Source organism: Vipera ursinii (assembly GCF_947247035.1).
Source record: "Vipera ursinii genome assembly, chromosome: 1".
NCBI classification, from domain to species: domain Eukaryota; kingdom Metazoa; phylum Chordata; class Lepidosauria; order Squamata; family Viperidae; genus Vipera; species Vipera ursinii.
Genome location: NC_139512.1, coordinates 54,860,846 through 54,881,710, shown reverse-complemented (window position 1 = coordinate 54,881,710; position 20,865 = coordinate 54,860,846). Strand labels below are relative to the sequence as shown.

The 20,865-nt window shown below is 37.5% G+C and overlaps 1 protein-coding gene across 4 annotated transcripts in view; it reads right to left on the bottom strand.

Moving 5' to 3' along the window:
* The window catches only part of RALGAPA1 (Ral GTPase activating protein catalytic subunit alpha 1), a 142,167-nt gene that overhangs the window by 82,246 nt on the left and 39,056 nt on the right, over positions 1 to 20,865 (bottom strand). For 3 of the 4 annotated variants that reach the window (XR_014492269.1, XR_014492270.1, XM_083360893.1), the window contains exons 17-18: positions 3,413 to 4,960; positions 1,563 to 1,687 (exon numbers count right to left, since the gene is read on the bottom strand). Coding sequence is in view for 2 of the 4 variants with exons in the window: in XM_083360893.1 (XP_083217019.1) it covers positions 1,563 to 1,687; positions 3,413 to 4,960 (1,673 nt within the window). In the remaining 2 variants the exon portion in view is untranslated. Of the gene's footprint in view, positions 1 to 1,562; positions 1,688 to 3,412; positions 4,961 to 19,458; positions 19,600 to 20,865 lie in introns of all 4 variants that reach the window. The other variant, XM_083360894.1, reaches the window with a different exon arrangement.

Genomic DNA, 20,865 nt, shown 5'->3' with positions numbered 1-20,865 from the left:
CAATCTTTTGTCCCAAAGGTGCTCATGGATGAGACATGAAATATTTTCAAGCAAAAACAAAGAAAGCGCAGTTGTCTTTTGGGACAACCATGACCTGGATGACTGAGAATCTCCATTGACCTCCAATCTTTTAGGATCTTACCAATCTCCTAGCAGTTCTTAAAGGTTGCTAAGAGTAATTCTGCAGTCAGCTCTGCTGGTTCTTTCAATATTCTAGCATGTGATTCATTGCAGATCTGAATTCATTTAAATTACCTCATGTAGTTTGAGGTATCTATGCCTCAATTGCCTCCTTTCTCCAGTGGGCAGAAAAATGATCAGTGAGAGTTCCATTCTCTTCTGAGAGAAGACAGATGCAAAATAGGAGATAAGAGATTCTACCTTCTCATCACACAATCAACTATGATCAATCCACCACTTTTTGTTTACAACTAACCTGCAGGATCTTTGGTTTTCTTTTTATTTATGATAAAGTCCAGAGAGTTAGTTGTTTGTTTGCTTTTGGTATCTCTCACAAGCCTTAGGTCACTCTAAGACAGGGGTGTTAAACTGCTGGCCCACAGGCTGGTTGCATCATATGGAGGCCGTGTCCACCCCAGCAATGCAAAAAAAGTTGCAATACATCGCGTTACATGACAGGGTGAGTTTGACACCCGTACTGTACTCTAAGGTATCTCTCATGACTTCCTGCTCATTTAAAACTTAGCCCACAATTACTACAGTGTTTGGAGAATACCTTGTATTTTTCATTAGTCATATGCTCCTCCTTTCATTTCCTATACATATTCCTCTTTCTCTTCAGCATTTTAGAGAGTTCTGCATAAATCCATTCTGGCCTCTTTATATTGCTCCTATTTTTCCATCTTTGCTGCTACAGATTAACACAGTTCTTTTCCTAAAGCATTTTAAAAATGCTACTTCTGCAATCAATTTCTCCCTGTTCATGTGGAATAGGTTTGGGATAGCCAACACTCTTGTTTTTTGTTCTACCTTCTGAAATATAAAGATGTCAGTGAGAGAAGATAAGATCTACCTAAATTGGACCTCTGACTTATTAGATTCTCATCGGAGGTAAGGATAATCAAAATTTTCTATTATTACTACCATAAGCCTCTTTGAAAGATTGATCATCTGATGGCAAAATTCTTCATCCATATCTTCAGACTGCTAAGTTGCTTATAATAAACCCTTGTAATAGTATCATTTTCATTTCTCTCTCATTTCTTCCCCAATCCAAACAATTTCAATAAAATTTGATGATATCTGAATTTCTGTGTGAGCATGTTTTTCTTTGCCTAACAATGCAACGCCCCCCATTCTTTCTGTGGAGATGTTCCTTTGAATATGTTACAGCTTTTTGTTATGTGTGTATCATGAATATCACATCACCAAGATTCCATTATATCTATCACATCACATTTGTCTTCCTGAATTAGGATCTCTAGTTCTCCCTATTTATTTCCCAGTCCATTAGCATTTGCAGTTAAAATTAATTATGCAACTCAATCATAATCATAATTGTATCTGATACTTTACAATAAAAGAAAATGCTAAAAGCTTACCAAAGAGCTACCACTGCGTAGTCTTTCAGCTATAAACTCATCCATGAGGTCAGGAATATTTGCATTACTACTGCCATTATCATTACCAAGAGAGATCTGTTTTTGGCTCATATCTTCCCTATTGGCTAAAAGCAAATGAATGACTGTATATAGTAAAAAAAACATTTTCAGCAATAAATACTTTAAAACATTATAAAATAAGTTAAACAATATAAATAATTATTTACTGAACATGCAGTTAAAGTATATTCTTTAAAAACAGATTTAGTTATAAGAATTAGTATTAAACCATCCCATCCCACCACCACTGAGCAAGTGTTAGTCAATCTCCAGTGTGACCTTGAAAAAAGCAAGAAAGCTTACAGATAAGCACTATTAAAGTTGTTAATGCTTGCTTCACTCCTTCATATCACTGAATGTATAATACTCTACAGCTATGCAAATGTGTGCTAATGAAAACAGGAAGGTTGACATTATATGTATTATTTATATACTGAATTATATGTTTCACTATAATACAAGATTCAGAATGAAAAACTGTATACTTAAAAAGGGAATATAGGTGATGATCAATACTGCAAAGCTATACATTGTTATTCATCCTGTTATATTTTGTTATTTTAACCTTGAAGGTTTCAAATGTTCTAGTTTATTTTTATTTAATTAAATGTTGTCTCTCCCCAAAACAAAGAGTAAATGTGTTGCTACTTTGAGATATAAATTTTGATTTTGATATTACACTTTCAAGGCACTAAATAAAATTTAAAAACCCTCTCTAAATATTCTTAGAATTCAACCTAAACATTTTCAGCAAGGAGATGCATTAAATATAATAAAGTAAATCAATCTGAAATAATTTGTTACATTATTGACTAATTTGTTATGATATACTAACAAAGACTGCCCTCAGATGGCATTAACATCTCAATGCAGGATGCATTATAGAACATTCTGTTAATCATGCCAGCATACAATGTACAAAGTAACAAAAACAAAAAAAAAACACCAAAATCCTACCTCACTGCTGAAAATGAATGTAATTCTGATTATTTTTTTAAAATGTTACTTAGCATATCGACTAAAATAGTGATATTAGAATGACAGCCAGCCTTGTCCATTTTTATTAGTACATAGAGGCCTCATAGCTAGCTCAAGAAGAACTATCATGGTTCCTTTATGCACTTCTATGATTCCAGAAAACAAAAGCAGTGATAGATGTTGCCATGAAAAGTGGGGCATCCATTGCAGTGAATGCACCAAGAAAGCGCTAAAGCATATTTTGAATCTGCTTAAATGTCAAAATCCACACTAGACTGTTATGAGGAAGTAATCCAAACATAAAATGATGACATCTGCTTTAAATTTTTGTTTTCAGGAGGAGGAGGAGCAGGAACCTAATTGCATCTGCAATTAGTTCAAATACAGTAAGTGATAACTAAGGAGAAGTACTAGAGATATTACACCTACAGTTTCTATTAGAAACCAAATATATGCCAATTGTTATCTAAATAGTTGGGTTGCAGGGTATGCCAGAGAAGCATGGCAAAGATACAATCTATTTGTAGATTTACTGTCTCTTCCTCTTCCCTACCTGAAGTGTTCAGCAGCAAAGTGATTCATTAAATGTTTTTTTTTAAAAAAAAGATAAATTAGTAATTTATAGTTTGCACGTTTAACTTAGGCTTGGGGGAAAAAAATTCAGCTGGCCATTGCGCATGCAAAACCAAACAAGAAAAAGCACTGGTCACCCCAAAGCCTTTTGATTGCTTTGTAACAGCTTGCTTTAGGTGCGTAAAGCCAAACTGGTGCTGCCTTTCTCCTTTTGTGCGCTGCACAGTATTAGTGCTCACCTGCAGCTTTTTTTCCAAAATAGCCCATTACATGACTGTACAGATCCCTCAGTGGAGCCTCTGCTGGCACTCTGCTCTGCCTCTGTGGGGAAACATTTGCCTTCGGCTTCGAAAGAGCATGTACAACAGATTTATACACACCACCCAGGGAGCCCTGCTGTTGTCCCGACTCCTGACTTGATGGTTTAGGTGGGCTACGATTAGACATTTGATTTATTCCAACATTTTCCTTCTGCAGCGCGAATGCTGGAACATCTGATTCTTTATTCTGCTTACTGTTAGCAGATGTTGCACTGACTGCATCTAGATGCCTATAGATTCCAGGTCTGACCAGCACAGCCCCAGAGGATGAGCTGGTACTTGTACTTGTATTGCTGCTGCTGCTATTGATCCCACTACTGAAACCACTGAGTTTACGCAGTCTTGCTTTCCATGGGGCCTCTTTGTTTTCTAGAGGATTATAAAACTGAACAGATTCAGTAGAAGGTCTAAAAGTAACATGGACACTGTTTCGCTTTTTAGCTGCTATTTTCATGATTTTAGCCTTATGCGTTACTGTTTCAGATATACTTCTCTTAGTTGGTGTCACTTTGCTCATGCCTGTAAGTTGAAGCATTTCAGGGTTAACTATGGCTTTATGTGGCATTTTCTTTGCATGCATAACACTTGTGTTGGTTATTTTTTCATTAAAGAGGGCACTCTTATGTTTTTCAGCTAATACTGTTTCCACAGATACATCTACATCAGTGGCAATTTGTCTGTACAAATATCTCTTCCTTTCTTTGTCAATAGGGATACTTGACCCGGGATCAAGCAGATTTTGAGTGTGTTTATCAATATTTAATTGTTTAGCATTATCAGCTTGGTTTCTTGTAGAAGTATCTACTTGTGTAGGTGCAATATTACTTATAAAGCCAGTTTGATTTTGTTCCAATTGTAGTTCTGTATTATTGGTATTTTCTGCAACAATAGTACTACTTGCAACAGTCTGGTCTGTACACTCTCCTTCATCCAATGGCAAATTATCACTCCTACTTATTCCTGCAACAAATTCATGAGAAGAAGACTCACGCTTATCTATCTCAATGCTACTGAAAAATTCTTCTTTTTCTTTAAGATATTCTCTCAGAGATGAAAGAAGATCATCTTCACCTTCAAGGTCAACATACTCGTTTTGTTCAAAGGCTGCATCTGCAAGTTCTACTGGGCCTACCAACTGACAAAGATGATCATAAATGCTATCCCCAACTTCCAGAGAGGACTCTCTGCTATTTGTATCGGTAATGTGACTTTCAGTGGATTTACATATTGAAGAGGCCTCTGTGGAACTCTGTAAGCTTGGAGCATGATGGGATGAACCGTCAATGACAGGAACTGCACCTTTGACTCGCTCAACAGTGAATGGTTCCAATATATCAGATGTGCTGCTACTTCTTGGAAGTGGCTGCTCCTCGTTCAGTGCATCAAAAACTTCACTAGGAGTTTCTTCACTCTGTGAAAAATGTCTGATGCGAGGTGGACGTGGGAGGATTTGAGCATCATCCATGTCTGCAGAAAAAGTATGCATTTAGTATGTATTATATCCGTATTTTTATTTTCCTAGTATTTAAGTGTTTAGTAAAATAATACAGCATTTAAGAAGGTTCCCAAAAATGAAATACTGGTGGTTTTTTTACGTTTTATTAAACATCTGCATGCATATACAAAAGGGATACAATATGCATCATCAGGACACTTTTAAAATGTTAACACTGATATAAATAAACTGCAAAGTAATGGGAGATTTGGAAATACTGTTAAAACTAGGGCTGTGCCAATACATTATTAAATACTAATTTAATTCAGGGAGTCAAAGCAAACATTTAATTATATTGCCTATTTAGAGGGAAATGCAATGCAAAAGCTGACAGACTATCATAATTTAGATGGCTCTATATGTAAATAAAAAAGTCCTAATGTGCAAATCTATACGAATAGAAATACAAAGCACAAATATAAAAATGAAAGGGTATTGCTTTATATTATTATGTAAGTTCTTTAACTGATTGTTTCTGCATAAAAAATACTATCTTTTCTCCCACTACTCAGGTTTGATTAAGATATGCATATACACATACTTTTCAGCCTATAAATAGCCCCTTCAATACCAGCCTATATTCCCCTAAACATACAAAAACTAGTTTTTGATAAAACTAATAAATGAACAGAACATAGTATTTCAGAAGTCTAACAAATTGAGCCTATACCCTATGTTAATTTCATAATAATTTTACTTTTTTTCTTTCAAAATATCCAAAATTATATCTTGATCCTTACAAGACAGCTTGTTATTCTCTGCAGGTAATAACTTGTAATACAGAATTAATCTTTGCTATTTTAGATCAGTTAAAATACGTGAAGACGAACAGAAAATTAGTAAACACTGAACAGAAAAAGCACAGTTGTTCATATTTTCTGTGTCAATATTACTGCATTCAAGCTTAACTCTAATGATCAGCGCAGAGGTTAATGAAAACAGTTATAACTGTCTATTACAACTTTTTCCAAGATGACCTAAAACAAGGAAAAGATATTTTAAAGTATTATATCTGGCCATAGAAGCATGTCTGCAGCTTTTAAGGGCCAATGAGATAAGTTGAGATATATTATAATGTGTTCTGATAGTCATTTAGTTGTTTTATTTTAGCAGTGTTTTCAAATTCTACATTTTATTATTCCCTTTTAAACTTCTTTTTGGTTAGTTTGGTATTGGTAGTTTTACAAATATTTGAAATATTTTTAAATACTAATATTTGTAATAATACAAATATTAATACTATTACCCGAGTTGGGTTGTAGGGCATCTTAAGTGTTTCACCAAAAATGGAATATACATTTTTTTTAAAAAAGCTAAATAAATATTCAGATGAGTGTTTCAATAAATTTATAAACATGAGGAGCAAGGCTGTTTTATTATGTAACATAAATTTTATGTTTAGAGTCTCACACCTTTAATATCCTCCCGGCTGACATAAAGTAACAATATAATAGAAGATATGGACTGTAATAATGGTTTTGATTAGATTAGTATTTCTATGAAGAAATTCTAAGTCTATATCAAGAATATGCAGATCATAAGTGGCAAAATAATGGCTCCATGGAAGGGACTAAATTAATGATCCTCTTCATGCAGCAGCAGACAGCACTGTATAAATATGGAAACTTGGTTCTGATAGTTACTATGGCTTCTAGTCAGCTTTAAAACACTTCAGTATACAGTATGTGACTGCTAAGAATGCAAGTCATAAGGTGTTCCAAGTAGTGTGATATATTTGTCAATTTTTTAATGTTGTGGAAACCACCTGTAGTGGAATATCCTAAACTGTATGTTGTGCAATCAAGCAAATGAAGCATGTAAGAATTACACATTCCAGTTCATATTTTATAATACATAGAAAATAAATTCAATAATGAGAAATAGGTCCATTCCAAACACAAGGCTTTGAGAAACTATTGCCTATTATATCTATAATAGAACAAAAGAAGAGGATTTTTTTTAAAAAAAAATTAACCACGAGAAGATTTTTTTAGCAAATGGTAACATTTGTGTCATCTCCTCTGAGCTCAAAAGTTAAGCAAGTCTAGACCTGGTTAATACCTGCATGGGTGAATCTCGGGGAATTCCAAAAATGCAGGTTAGACTAAGAAGGAAGAAAAAAACCTTCCTGGAAGAAAGCAACAACAAACAAGTTCTTTACTGTTGCTAGGAAAACCATACAGTGACAGGAGGAACCAAGGTCAATGCATATTGCAGTTCAAAACTAATCAGATAAATATATAAGTTAAGCAGACCCCAAACTGAGCACCCAAGTGAATCTGACAGAAGGAGAATATGCTAGGACAGCTAAGTCCTCTTTCCTATTATAAAAAGCCACCTACTAAACCTAACCATATAAATCTCACCCAAACATAATATATTGTATTGTGTAAACATATCTCCCTGTTGGTAGAAGTCATGAGTATGCAATCACCGCAGAAAGCTTCTGTCGCTCAACGAGCAAGTTTATTTTTTTTAAGGGCAAAATGGCTGCCCTGGGAGACATGCGAGTGATAGAAAACTGGGGAAAAGAAGTTTTCGTGGGTGACAAAAGAGGCATTCTACTCCAGGTGTGATTGCTCCTTAGAATGAAGTTCTAAGGCACCGGTGTCAAACTTGCCACGTCACGTGACGTGTCATGACGTATTGCAACTCTTTTTGCATTGCCGGCAATCGGGTGGGTGCGGCTTTGGTATGATGAAACCAGCCCACGGGCTGGCAGTTTGACACCCCTGTATCTAAGGGAAAGAAGTTATCACTGCAAGACAGAAAAGGGAGTCATTCCTTGAAGGCTAAAGATATATAATTTTGGATTAACGGTATGCCTCTAGGAGGGAAGGGGCTCCTGATTCAATAGAAGCGCAGATAGATAGGAGTATCTACAGTACATGATCTTAGGACATATATAAGCTGTATAGAAGTACGAGGATCAATATCTTGGAGACAGTTTTGCTCTGTAAGACAAAGAAAGAATAGAGTCCTTACAAACTAGAACTCACAAATGGAACTATTTCTTCCACTGATTTATTGTGGATAAAGCAAGAAACATTTTAGAAAATCTATTATTTTCAAATTAATTGTCAGTGGTGCCTAGGAATTGGCTTGGGACATAAAGGTTATGAAACTAATTAGAAACAGTGATAATAATACTATTACATTCAATGAAATAAAGGCTGACATTTTTAAAAAAGGGTAACATGATTACATTTGAATTCAAGAGTAAAGTTCCAGAAAATAGGAGACAAGACGGTAAAGACTCTAGAATGCACATTGATTATTCAACATTATAGTGGTAGGTGCTCACTCCGAATGTGTAGCTTATGTGAGAGATGCCATGAGGTATAGAAGCTAATAAGCAAAGCCAGAAAAATGATTTTTTGTTGTTAGTTGCGAAGTCGTGTCCGACCCATCGCGACCCTATGGACAATGTTCCTCCAGGCCTTCCTGTCCTCTACCATCTTCTGGAGTCCATCTAGGCTCACGCCTACTGCTTCAGTGACTCCATCCAGCCACCTCATTCTCTGTCGTCCCCTTCTTCTATTGCCCTCAATCTTTCCCAGCATTAGGCTCTTCTCCAGTGAGTCCTTCCTTCTCATTAGGTGGCCAAAGTATTTGAGTTTTAGCTTCAGGATCTGGCCTTCTAAAGAGCAGTCAGGGTTGATCTCCTCTAGGACTGACCGGTTTGATCGCCTTGCAGTCCAAGGAACTCGCAGGAGTCTTCTCCAGCACCATAGTTCAAAGGCTTCAATTCTTTGGCGCTCAGCCTTTCTTATGGTCCAGCTTTCACTGCCATACATTGCAACTGGGAAGACCATAGCCTTGACTATACGCACTTTTGTTGACAGGGTGATGTCTCTGCTTTTTAGTGTGCTGTCTAGATTTGCCATGGCTTTCCTCCCAAGGAGCAAGCGTCTTTTGATTTCTTGGCTACAGTCCCCATCGGCAGTGATCTTGGAGCCCAGGAAAATAAAATCTGTCACTACCTCCATTTCTTCCCCATCTATTTGCCAGGAATTGAGAGGGCCAGATGCCATGATCTTGGTTTTCTTAATGTTTAGTTTCAACTCTCCTTCTTCACCCGCAACAAGAGGCTCTTTAGTTCTTCTTCACTTTCTGCCATTAGAGTGGTATCATCTGCATATCTTAGGTTGTTGATGTTTCTTCCGGCAATCTTAATTCCAACTTTTGATTCATCTAGCCCTGCCTTTCTCATGATGTGCCCTGCATATAAGTTAAATAGGCAGGGTGACAGTATACACCCTTGCCGGACTCCTTTTCCAATTTTGAACCAATCAGTGGTTCCGTGTCCAGTTCTCACTGTTGCTTCTTGGCCCGCATAAAGATTTTTCAAGAGACAAATAAGATGGTCTGGTATGCCCATCTCTTTAAGGACTTGCCAGAGTTTGTTATGATCCACACAAACAAAGGCTTTAGCATAGTCAATGAAGCAGAAGTAGATATTTTTCTGGAACTCTCTAGCTTTCTCTATAATCCAGTGTATGTTAGCAATTTGATCTCTAGTTCCTCTGCCTCTTCGAAATCCTGCCTGTACTTCTGGTAGTTCTCGATCCACATACTGCTGGAGTCTAGCTTGTAGAATTTTAAGCATGACTTTACTAGCATGAGAAATGAGAGCAATGGTGCGATAGTTTGAACATTCTTTGGCACTGCCTTTCTTTGGAATTGGAATGTAAACTGATCTTTTCCAATCCTGTGGCCACTGTTGAGTTTTCCAAATTTGCTGGCAAATTGAATGTAGCACTTTTACTGCACCGTCTTTTAAGATTTTGAATAGCTCAGCTGGAATACTGTCACCTCCACTAGCTTTGTTGTTGCTCAGCTTTTCTAAGGCCCACTTCACTTCACATTCTAGGATGTCTGGCTCGAGGTCAGTGACCACCTCATTGTGATTATCAGGGACGTTAAGCTCATTCTTGTATAGTTCTTCTGTGTAATTTTGCCACCTCTTCTTAATCTCTTCTGCCTCTGTTAGGTCCCTGCCATTTTGGTCCTTTATCATGCCCATTTTTGCATGAAACATTGCTTTCATCTCTCCAATTTTCTTGAAAAGATCTCTGGTCCTCCCTATTCTATTGTTTTCTTCTATTTCTTTGCATTGTTCATTTAAGAAGGCATTCTTATCTCTTCTTGCTATTCTTTGGAATTCTGCATTTAATTGGGCATATCTTTCTTTTTCTCCCTTGCCTTTCGCTTCCCTCCTTTCCTCAGCTATTTGCAAAGCTTCCTCAGACAGCCATTTTGCTTTCTTGCATTTCTTTTTCTTTGGGGAAAAATGATTAGTTACATTTATAAAGGTTCTTGTAAGTTTGTGACTCCTTTTGAATCATCACTATTTCTGCATAAATATGACATAAAGTGTGATTTATTGTCTATACAAGCCCTAAAATTAGATAAAGAGTACCCAATTAAACAAATGAATCCAAAACATTATACTTGTTGATTTACTTATTTATTTATTTATTTATAAATCCAAAGCTACTTATTTGTGTGTGGCATAAATATGTGAACCACACATACATTTCATGTCACGTAGATTGGGATAAAAGAAACTATTGGCCCACAATCACCCAGTGAATGTCTATTGCTAAGGATAGACATGAAAATTGGTCTTCCTGCTGCCAGTCCAACAACTTACCATTAATTGAGAGTCAGTGTAATAGAGGCAAGAAGGAATCCTTTATATAAAATAGAGTTTTGCCAAAAAATGAAAATAAACTTATGAAAAGAAATGTAAACAGATAAAAAAGACTGAAAAACACATATTCAAAAGAGCAGCCTAGGATGTTGGACATTAGACAAAAGAATCTAATAGTATAGTAATATTAACCATAATTGTTCTTGTTCTTTTCAAAAGGGGAATTAAGTGAAATATCATAACTACAATTAAACAAGAGTTTTTAAATAAGTGAATGGGGAAATTGCTGGCACTCTGACAAAAATATATGTCACTTAAAATAATAACAATAGTGCTTAGACTTATATACCACCCTTATATACCGCTTTACAGCACTCTCTGAGCGGTTTACAATGTGAACATATCATCCTCAACAATTTGGCTCCTCATTTTACTGACCTCAGAAGGATGGAAGTCTGAGTCAAACTTGAGTCCTGTCAGGATCAAATTTCTGGTTGTGGGCCCAGTTTGCCTGCAGTGAATAAACCTAGCAGATCTGATAAGACTGGAAACTAACCAAAGAACAGGAAACAATAGAAACAGTGGACAGTGTTCAAAATGGAAAGATGCTTAAAGAGGGCTTTGAGGAATCATTGTTGAGTTCAATATTTTTTTAATTTATTTATAAATCATCTGGACTTGTAAATTACAATAAGCTCCTAAAAGATAACTCCCAGTTAGTGAATGGGTTCAAAATGACATGTGCAGTTTAATGTAAACATTAATGAATGCATAATTGCACAAAGTCTCTAATGTAATGCATATACTAGTGTGATTTGAACTGGCAATTAGTGATTAAGAAATAGGTTTGAGGCAACTTAAAAATTTCTCCTGTTTAGAATTACAGTACTGTAAGGACTGAGACTAGGAGTAAGTGGATAAGAAGGAACTGGTGATTCCCAGGCTAAAACGGGCCCTTGTATTTGAACTGCTTAAGCCTTAAGGTCTTCAGGCAACCAGCTAAGTATTTACAGGCAGTAACTGACATACAACAATTTGTGGCCATTCGAAGTTAGAATAGCACTGAAAAAAAATGACTTATGACCTGTTCTCACACTTACAACTGTTGCAGCATCCCCATGGTCATGTGATCAAATGCTTGGCACCTGGCATGTGTTTATGGGGGTCAGGTGATCACCACCTTTAACCTTCCCAGTCAGCTTCCAACAAGCAAAGTCAATGGGGGAAGCCAGATTTGCTTATGACTGAATGATTCATTTAACAATTGCTATGATTCACTTCAGAAATGTGGCAAGAAAGGTCGTAAAAAGAGGAAAAACTCATTTAACAACTGTCATACTTAGGAATGGAAACTTTGAGCTCAACTGTGGTTGGAAGTTGAGGACAACCTGCATTAACTTGGGAGGATAGGAACAAATCTTGAGAATAGATATATTAGTTTCTAATTGCTTTTCTAAAAGGTCAAGCTCTTTTTAAGAATTATGCTTTCCTACTAAATTTGGGTATGTGGCCTGACAATTATTAGAACAGAAACTGAAAACACCTCAACAGACTAATGCCTTTATATAATTATTATAAGACTGCACTTATAATGTTCTATGTATAGTTAGCATCATCATACCTGAAGATTATTACAGAGCTAGAAAGACTGCAAAAAATGACAACATAAATGATGAGGTGATCAAAGCAATTAGTTTATGAGGATGGGGTTTTAGCCTGGAGCAAGGAAGAGATGGCATGACAGGTATATGTAAGTTTTGGCATGGTATGAAAAATATACAGTACTTTTCATCCTATGAGAATTATTAGAGATAAAAACTAAACATGGACAGATTCAAGACTCATAACAAGAAGTACTTCTTTATATAATATAATTTAGAAAGGGAATTAAACACATTCATGACAGATCAGGCTACCAAAGATGATTACTCTTGATAGCTTTTTATCGCATCTGAAACAAGCAGCATAGTATCTTGAATATGTGTTAGAGAACAGCAGTGAATAATGATTAACACCCTCCTGATCATTTTTATGAGTTCCCTGTATATACTGGTGTGTGAATATTGGGCTAACTGGCTAGATTTAGAAGGCTCCTCTCTTTTAGTGCTTTCAAGTCATTGCTGACCCCTGGTGACTGCCTGAACTAGCCCTACAGGTTTTTTTGGCAAGATTTCCAATATGGTTTGTTACTGCTTTCTTCTTCCTAGGGATGAGAGTGAGTGATTGGATTACTTAGCTGGCTCTGTGACTAAAGTGGGACTAGAACACACTGTTTCCCAGTTTCTAGCCTGATGCCTTAACCACTATATCAAAGTGGGTCTTGGATTCCTTTTATGTTCTCATAAATCTCACAATACATAAAAACTATAATCAGCTAAATCATCATCAGACCTATCAGATAAAGAATGTCCTAATCTCCTGTTCCTATAGAAGGAAAGGCATGGGAAAACAAATACAGTAAGCCAATTATTGTCACTCCATTATCAGCGATTCCTAAAGTATATGTCATCAGTGAGGGTAACACATTTTTTTATTATTATTATTCATCTGGACTGTTGGGTTGCTTAGTATTCTGTTTAACATCCCTATATAAGATAATATTAATTAAGTATTGCCTCAATAACAACATTTTTGGTCATTGAGGAGAAAATAATGTGTCTTTCTCTGTTCTGTGTAGCTTTCTCTCTTTTTACCCTTAACTGATTATAGACACATACAAATATTCCTAAAGTATAAAACTTCTTTTACACCGAATATATTTTCACTTCCATATAGACTACCCACTGAATACCCACTGAAAAGGTTACAGAAGGATACAGGCATAGCATGTATTTATATGCAAACCCAGTCCATTGCCAAGTTCTGTGTTTATTCCCTGACCTCTCAGATGGGACTGGAAAAGACTCCTATGTAATTTTGGTGAGTTAATACTAATTGTAATAGAAAGTATTTAGTTATGCAGCCTAATTTCCTGATCTGATTATACAACAGATTACCATTTCTCTAATTTCATGGAAGCTATTGAAAAGAAGCTACCTGTTTAGGTTCAGGCTTCTAGTCACTTTAGAAGTAGGTGTGTGTTCACAGTAAATTATTTTATGCAACGAGATTTTGGACCAAACCTTCATAATTCTTCTCAATATTCTTTAAAGTATTTCTAACTTTGTATGGAAAAACTATTGTTAACTGAATGGTTCCATTCTAAAATAATCTGCTTCACTCTTAGACATGGAATAAGGTAATCTTGAGCTTAAATGGACTCCAGAAGATGGTAGAGGACACGAAAGCCTGGAGGAACATTGTCCATAGGGTCGCGATGGGTCGGACACGACTTCGCAACTAACAACAACAACAAGGTAATCTTGAACAGCTCTGGAATTGCATTCACCTAAAGGGTTCAGCATAAGGTCTCTCTTAGTGTACACATAGCCTTCTAGATTCTCGGTATTGGAACACTGCTTGCTGTATTACTTAGGTCAAAAGATTAGATACATAAATCTTCCATACACAAGTATCTATCTATAAGGTTTTTTCATCAAGGTTTCCATATTTGATAAAAATCTTCAATAATTACTTTATCAAATAACTACCTCAAATTTTGATTCTTGAAGACTAGAGCAAATAATTTACCCAACAGTTTCAGGAGAAGAAAAAACAGGCCTAGAACAATGCGGATCTGTGACCCAACATTTAATTACCAATACATATTATTCCAATACTACTATTTTTCCAGCAATGTTTTCTTCTATATTATCTTCCTCTCTATTAAGGTTGGCAAATGCTTTAGGTTCATTTCACAAACATGCTTGGAGCAGACAAATATATTTGCCACTCATTACAGTATAGTAATTGCATCTTTTCCTAGGATCACATGGCAGGTATGTAGGGCAGCTATATGTCCTCAGAAAAGGTATGCTTTAAGACAGGGGTTAAGAATGAGGTGGCTGGATGGAGTCACTGAAGCAGTAGGTGTGAGCTTAAATGGACTCCAGAAGATGGTAGAGGACATGAAGGCCTGGAGGAACGTTGTCCATGGGCTCCATGTACTTGGGCCCCTCCCAAAATTTTCTCAGTATACTCAGAAGACCTCCCTTTGACCTGAAAGTGGCCATGCTGAGCCTTTGAAAGATGCTTCAAGAAGAAAATAAAAGTCACTTCACTCGTAAGCAAAATATCTCTTCTAAATGACTTGCTGATCCCAACTAGTTCTGCTGATTGAAATTGAAGGATAGTTTATTAATAACTAAGCATTAAAAACACATTTGCTATAGTATCATTGAAGTTGTTTTTGACAGACCAAAAGATCAATTTTTTCCTGTCAAATAATTTAGAATATAGCATTTTCTCCTCACCAATTAGTATATAGTTTTCAAATTAACCTTGTTGCAGTTATCTGCCAAGATTAGAAGAAAATCCTTTGCAATGACATCATTAAGAATTTAAATATGTGATCTCTTTGAATAAGGATGATAAAAACTGACATTACATTTTAGAGAGCAAAATTCCATTTTATTATTTTTTTTAACATGACTAAATACTTAAACCCAAATGGGCAATAGTTCAGGTTAATTTTGGCCCTTGTTTATATTTTAACTCCTGGATGCCCTGATGCTTTTTGTAAAGACATACCTTTTTCAGGAATTTAATGTTTCTGAAAATAATGCTACAGTAATATCAAAGAATTCTGAAGCTCTATTCAAATTTCAGATCTATCCTTTGTTGTTGTTAGCTGCAAAGTCATGTCTGACCCATCGCAACCCTATGGACAATGTTCCTCCAGGCCTTCCTGTCCTCTACCATCTTCTGGAGTCCATTTAGGCTCACGCCTACTGCTTCAGTGACTCCATCCAGCCACCTCATTCTCTGTCGTCCCCTTCTTCTATTGTCCTCAATATTTTCCAGCATTAGGCTCTTCTCCAGTGAGTCCTTCTTTCTCATTAGGTGGCCAAAGTATTTGAGTTTCAACTTCAGGATCTGGCCTTCTAAAGAGCAGTCAGGGTTGATCTCCTCTAGGACTCACCAGTTTGATCGCCTTGCAGTCCAAGGGACTTGCAAGAGTCTTCTCCAGTACCATAGTTCAAAGGCCTCAATTCTTTGGCGCTCAGCCTTTCTTATGGTCCAACTTTCACTGCCATAGATTGCAACTGGGAAGACCATAGCCTTGACTATACACACTTTTGTTGACAGGGTAATGTCTCTGCTTTTTAGTATGCTGTCTAGATTTGCCATGGCTTTCCTCCCCAGGAGCAAGCGTCTTTTAATTTCTTGGCTACAGTCCCCATCTGCAGTGATCTTGGAGCCCAGGAAAATAAAATCTGTCACTACCTCCATTTCTTCCCCATCTATTTGCCAGGAATTGAGAGGGCCGGATGCCATGATCTTGGTTTTCTTAATGTTAAGTTTCAACTCAAGTTTTGCACTCTCCTTCTTCACTCGCAACAAGAGGCTCTTTAGTTCCTCTTCACTTTCTGCCATTAGAGTGGTATCATCTGCATATCTTAGGTTGTTGATATTTCTCCCGGCAATCTTAATTCCAACTTTTGATTCCTCTAACCCTGCCTTTCTCATGATGTGCTCTGCATATAAGTTAAATAGGCAGGGCGACAGTATACACCCTTGCCGCACTCCTTTCCCAATTTTGAACCAATCAGTGGTTCTGTGTCCAGTTCTCACTGTTGCTTCTTGACCCGCATATAGGTTTCTCAAGAGACAAATAAGATGGTCTGGTACTCCCATCTCTTTAAGAGCTTGCCACAGTTTGTTGTGATCCACACAATCAAAGGTTTTAGCATAGTCAATGAAGCAGAAGTAGATGTTTTTCTGGAACTCCCTAGCTTTCTTCATGATCCAGCGTATGTTGGCAATTTGATCTCTAGTTCCTCTGCCTCTTCGAAATCCTGCCTGTACTTCTGGTAGTTCTCAATCCACATACTGCTGGAGTCTAGCTTGTAGGATTTTAAGCATAACTTCACTAGCATGTGAAATGAGTGCAATGGTGCGATACTTTGAACATTCTTTGGCACTGCCTTTCTTTGGAATTGGAATGTAAACTGATGTTTTCCAATCCTGTGGCCACTGTTGAGTTTTCCAAATTTGCTGGCAAATTGAGTGTAGCACGTTTACTGCCTCGTCTTTTAAGATTTTGAATAGCTCAGCTGGAATACTGTCACCTCCACTAGCTTTGTTGTTGCTCAGTTTTTCTAAGGCCCACTTCTATCCTTAAACTATAATAAATTTATTTTCCTAGTTCTTATATAGCCAAAGAGGATGATCACTGCATAAGAACTAGCAGTGGACCTGGGGAAACAATTTACAGAAGTAAGAAATAAAAAAATCAGGAAACAAATTAAAGTGGAAGCCCATGAATATTAATTGATAAAAACAAATGAAACATAATAGGAATGGAATATCTTGGAAGACAGCATAATATTATCTGAAACTCTATATAGTATTCCAGCTAAAACAGTTTTGTTTGTCCCCACTAATTCTACCCATAATGCAGGGCTTTTCAACCTTTTCACCCATTGTACCACTTTTAGGATATGGCAACATCTGAGTACCACCAGTCGCCTAGCAAGGTGTCAAAAACGTGATAAAAAAAAGGAAAAAAGTGATGCAGTACAGGTAGTCCTCGACTTACAACAGTTCGCTTAGTGACTGTTCAAAGTTACAATGGCACTGGAAAAAGTGCCCCCCAAGCCACTGCCGAGTAAGACACCTGCCTGCCCACCCGGTGGCGTTCTTCCTTCTGTCCAAGGTTTTCACTGTTGTGAGCATTTCTGTTGAGGATTGGCAGCGTGGGTGGGGTGGGGGGGTGTTTGTTTTTTATTTTCCTCCCCATCTGCTGGGTGGTTGCAGCAAGTTTTGGTCACTTCACATGACCCTGGGACATTGTGACTGTCATAAATATGAATCAGTTGCCAAGCATCTGAATATAAAGCACAAGACCCTGGAGATGCTGCAACATTCCAGCTGATCGGCGTTTCTTTCTGGGCTCAGCAGAAGTACTGGGATCAGCGCCAAGCTCCAGCTGGAGCCTGGCGCTGATCCTGGTGTTTCCGCTGAGCCCTGACAGCCTTGCAGCTCCAGCCGTCTCTCACTCAGGCTTGTGTGGTGTTGCCACCGGTTCAGCTCATTCCCCTCCCCCGCTACCAATGTACCACAGTTGGTACCCGTAGCACTGGTTGAAAAGCCCTGCCCTAATGCTTACAAATAACAAGTTACTAAAAACCAAACTTTTGGGCTACTGGACCCATTTTAAGATATTACTGTAAACACTCTCATAAAATAGCTATCAGTTGTAACTAAAACTGTAGGGAGGGCCAGTTACAAACTAATAACATTTTTGCCTTCTACACAAAAGCAGGTTCCCAAAACCTTCTTTATCACTTTAACTATTTTTTTTCCTAGTCATGTTAGCACAACTCTAAACAAAGGACTATGCTGAAGGTACAGGGTTTTTTTTCCTAAGAATGGACTGCCATCTATGTGATTATCAAAGATATGCTGAACTAAAGTTTATTTGGAAGATGCTACTTTGCTTCGCAGCATGCCAATTTCTTGTCTATTTATGAATTTTAATTAGAAGAAACTAAAATCAGGTAAGGGAGGACTCTGGTGATACTAAAAAAGATTTTAATTAGCTTTTTTCTATAGTAGGTAAAGATAAAGGTAAAGGTTCCCCCGCACATGCATGCTAGTCGTTTCCAACTCTAGGGGCCGGTGCTCATCTCCGTTTCAAAGCCGAAGAGCCAGTGCTTGTCCAAGGACGTCTCCGTGGTCATGTGGCCAGCATGACTAGACGCCAAAGGCGCATGGAACACTGTTACCTTCCCACCGTAGTGGTCCCTATTTTTCTACCTGCATTTTTTACGTGCTTTCGAACTGCTAGATAGGCAAAAGCTGGGACGAGTAACAGGCGCTCACTCTGTTACGCGGCACTCAGGATTCGACCTGCCAAACTGCCAACCTTCAGATCGACAAGCCCAGCGTCCTAACCCACTGAACCACCATGTCCCTTATTTTCTATAGTAAGCTATAAATAATTCAGTATAGCTGAATTAGAATAACGCATCTACTATTTACAATTCAGAGGCATTAAGAAATAAATCTGAGTTTCCTCAGAAATTATCATCAGTGTGAAACATGGCAAACTATTTAGTACTTAACATGGAATACAGGGATTTACGGTAGATTAAAAATTAGTACAAAATGGCTTACTGAGAGCATGAAAACTTTCAACAGATGGTAATTAATTTCATTACCACAGTAATAAGTATCAGTTTAAACCTCTATTTTTAAAAGGCAGCTATAAATAATTATTTTCCTCTAAAGTCAATTGTACATTTAGTAAAACAATTCTCATGTTCATTTAGCAATAACTGTGCATCTCCTGCCATATTTCCTTAATTAAAAGCAAAAATCATGTCAGAAAATAAATTAAAATAATAAACAGCAATTATAGTTTACCAAACAGTTATGCTGAAAATTCCTCAACATTTCTTTGTTCAAAAAGAAAACTTACTTCAAAAATATTTCAGATTCCCTTCAATCAAAACAAATTCAAAAAGGTAGCTGCAAGCGATGCAGAAAATTTGCAGTTTTAATAGCAATTGGCACAGCGCTAGCTTCTCACAGTACCAAAATGAGCCGAAAATACAGCAGGTCACAAAACTCAAATAAATGTACCTCCCTTATTTTCTCCCCACCCCTAAATGTTTTACTTTGAAAAAGTACTGATTTTGCAGATTTTTGAAAGCAGAAGGATTAAAAAAGTGGAAAGGGAGTGCAGAAATTAGCAAGAGGTGGCACTACCTGAAAGCTCATCAGAAAGGGGAGTGAGAACAATGTCAGGCAAGAAGGGTTTGGAAGTATGGATCAGGACAGGAGCACTTTTAGCACTGCGTATATAGGCCGATGGCAGAGCACATTCACCAATGGATCGGCTTCTCATGGCTTTAAAAAAAGGAAAAGAAAGAAGTAGGGAAGGAAAAAAAAAAGAAGAGTGACTATAATGGAAGATCGTGTCACAGAAAAAGCAGCAACAGAGAAAACAAAGATAAAAGGAAGAAAAATTAAATTAAAACATTTCAGCACGGCAGATACTGGCAGAGCTGTAAGGAAAAAATAATCAGTGGGCACATAAAACATTTTGTATTCATTTCTTTCAAGGCAAGACAAACAGTAACACTTATATTTTCATAAGTACAAAAACCCTCAGTATTCAAAGTAAAACACTGACAGACCAATCTTATACATGTATTTAGAACTAAATCCCCAAATTGAATGAAATTTAGGCCCATGAAAATTTGTGTACGATTGAAGCTTAAAATGCTGTTTCATTCCATCACACTTTGAAAAATATTACCATAAACATCACGTAAGAGAAGAAAGCATTGTCCTATACCTACACTTATTTTCTGTTTTGATTTTTTTTAAAAAACAACTATTTCTCATAGTATATCTAAGGTGCTTCTACTTAATGCCAGAAATTTGTAGGTAATGATCCTGACGGTCTCAGTAATACAAAAATACCTGCAACTAAACCTAAAATTATTTTCTTTGGCAGTAAAAATAATTCTCTGAATCGCTTCATTGGTTCAAAGAATGAATCTTATTAATCTTCAGTGAAATATTTACAGACATTTGATATTATTATCAAACCAAACTAAAGTTCTGTTGAAGCACTGCAATGGACCGAGATGCCCTACGCACAGTCACTCATGCGCTCGTGACCTCCCGTTTAGACTACTGCAACGCTCTCTACATGGGGCTGCCCTTGAGGACCACTCGGAGGCTTCAACTGGTGCAGAATGCGGCCGCACGAGTTGTGATGGGGGTTTCCCGATACTCCCATGTAACACCTCTACTCCGTGAGCTGCATTGGCTTCTGGTTGCCCTCCGGGTGAGATTCAAGGTGCTGGTAATGACCTATAAAGCCCTAAATGGCTTGGGTCCGGGATATTTGAGGGAACACCTGCTGCCAGCATCAAGTTCCCTCCGTCCAATGCGCTCGCAGAGGGAGGGTCTTCTCAGGGTGCCGCCGGTAAAAGATTGCCGGTGGATAACACCCAGGGGGAGGGCCTTTTCTGTGGGTGCGCCTGCCCTCTGGAACCAGCTGCCCGTGGAGCTCAGGACTACCCCTGACCTACGTTCATTCCGCCGAGACCTGAAGACTTGACTCTTTGAGCTCTCTGGCCCAGGCTGAGAATTTTAACTGGG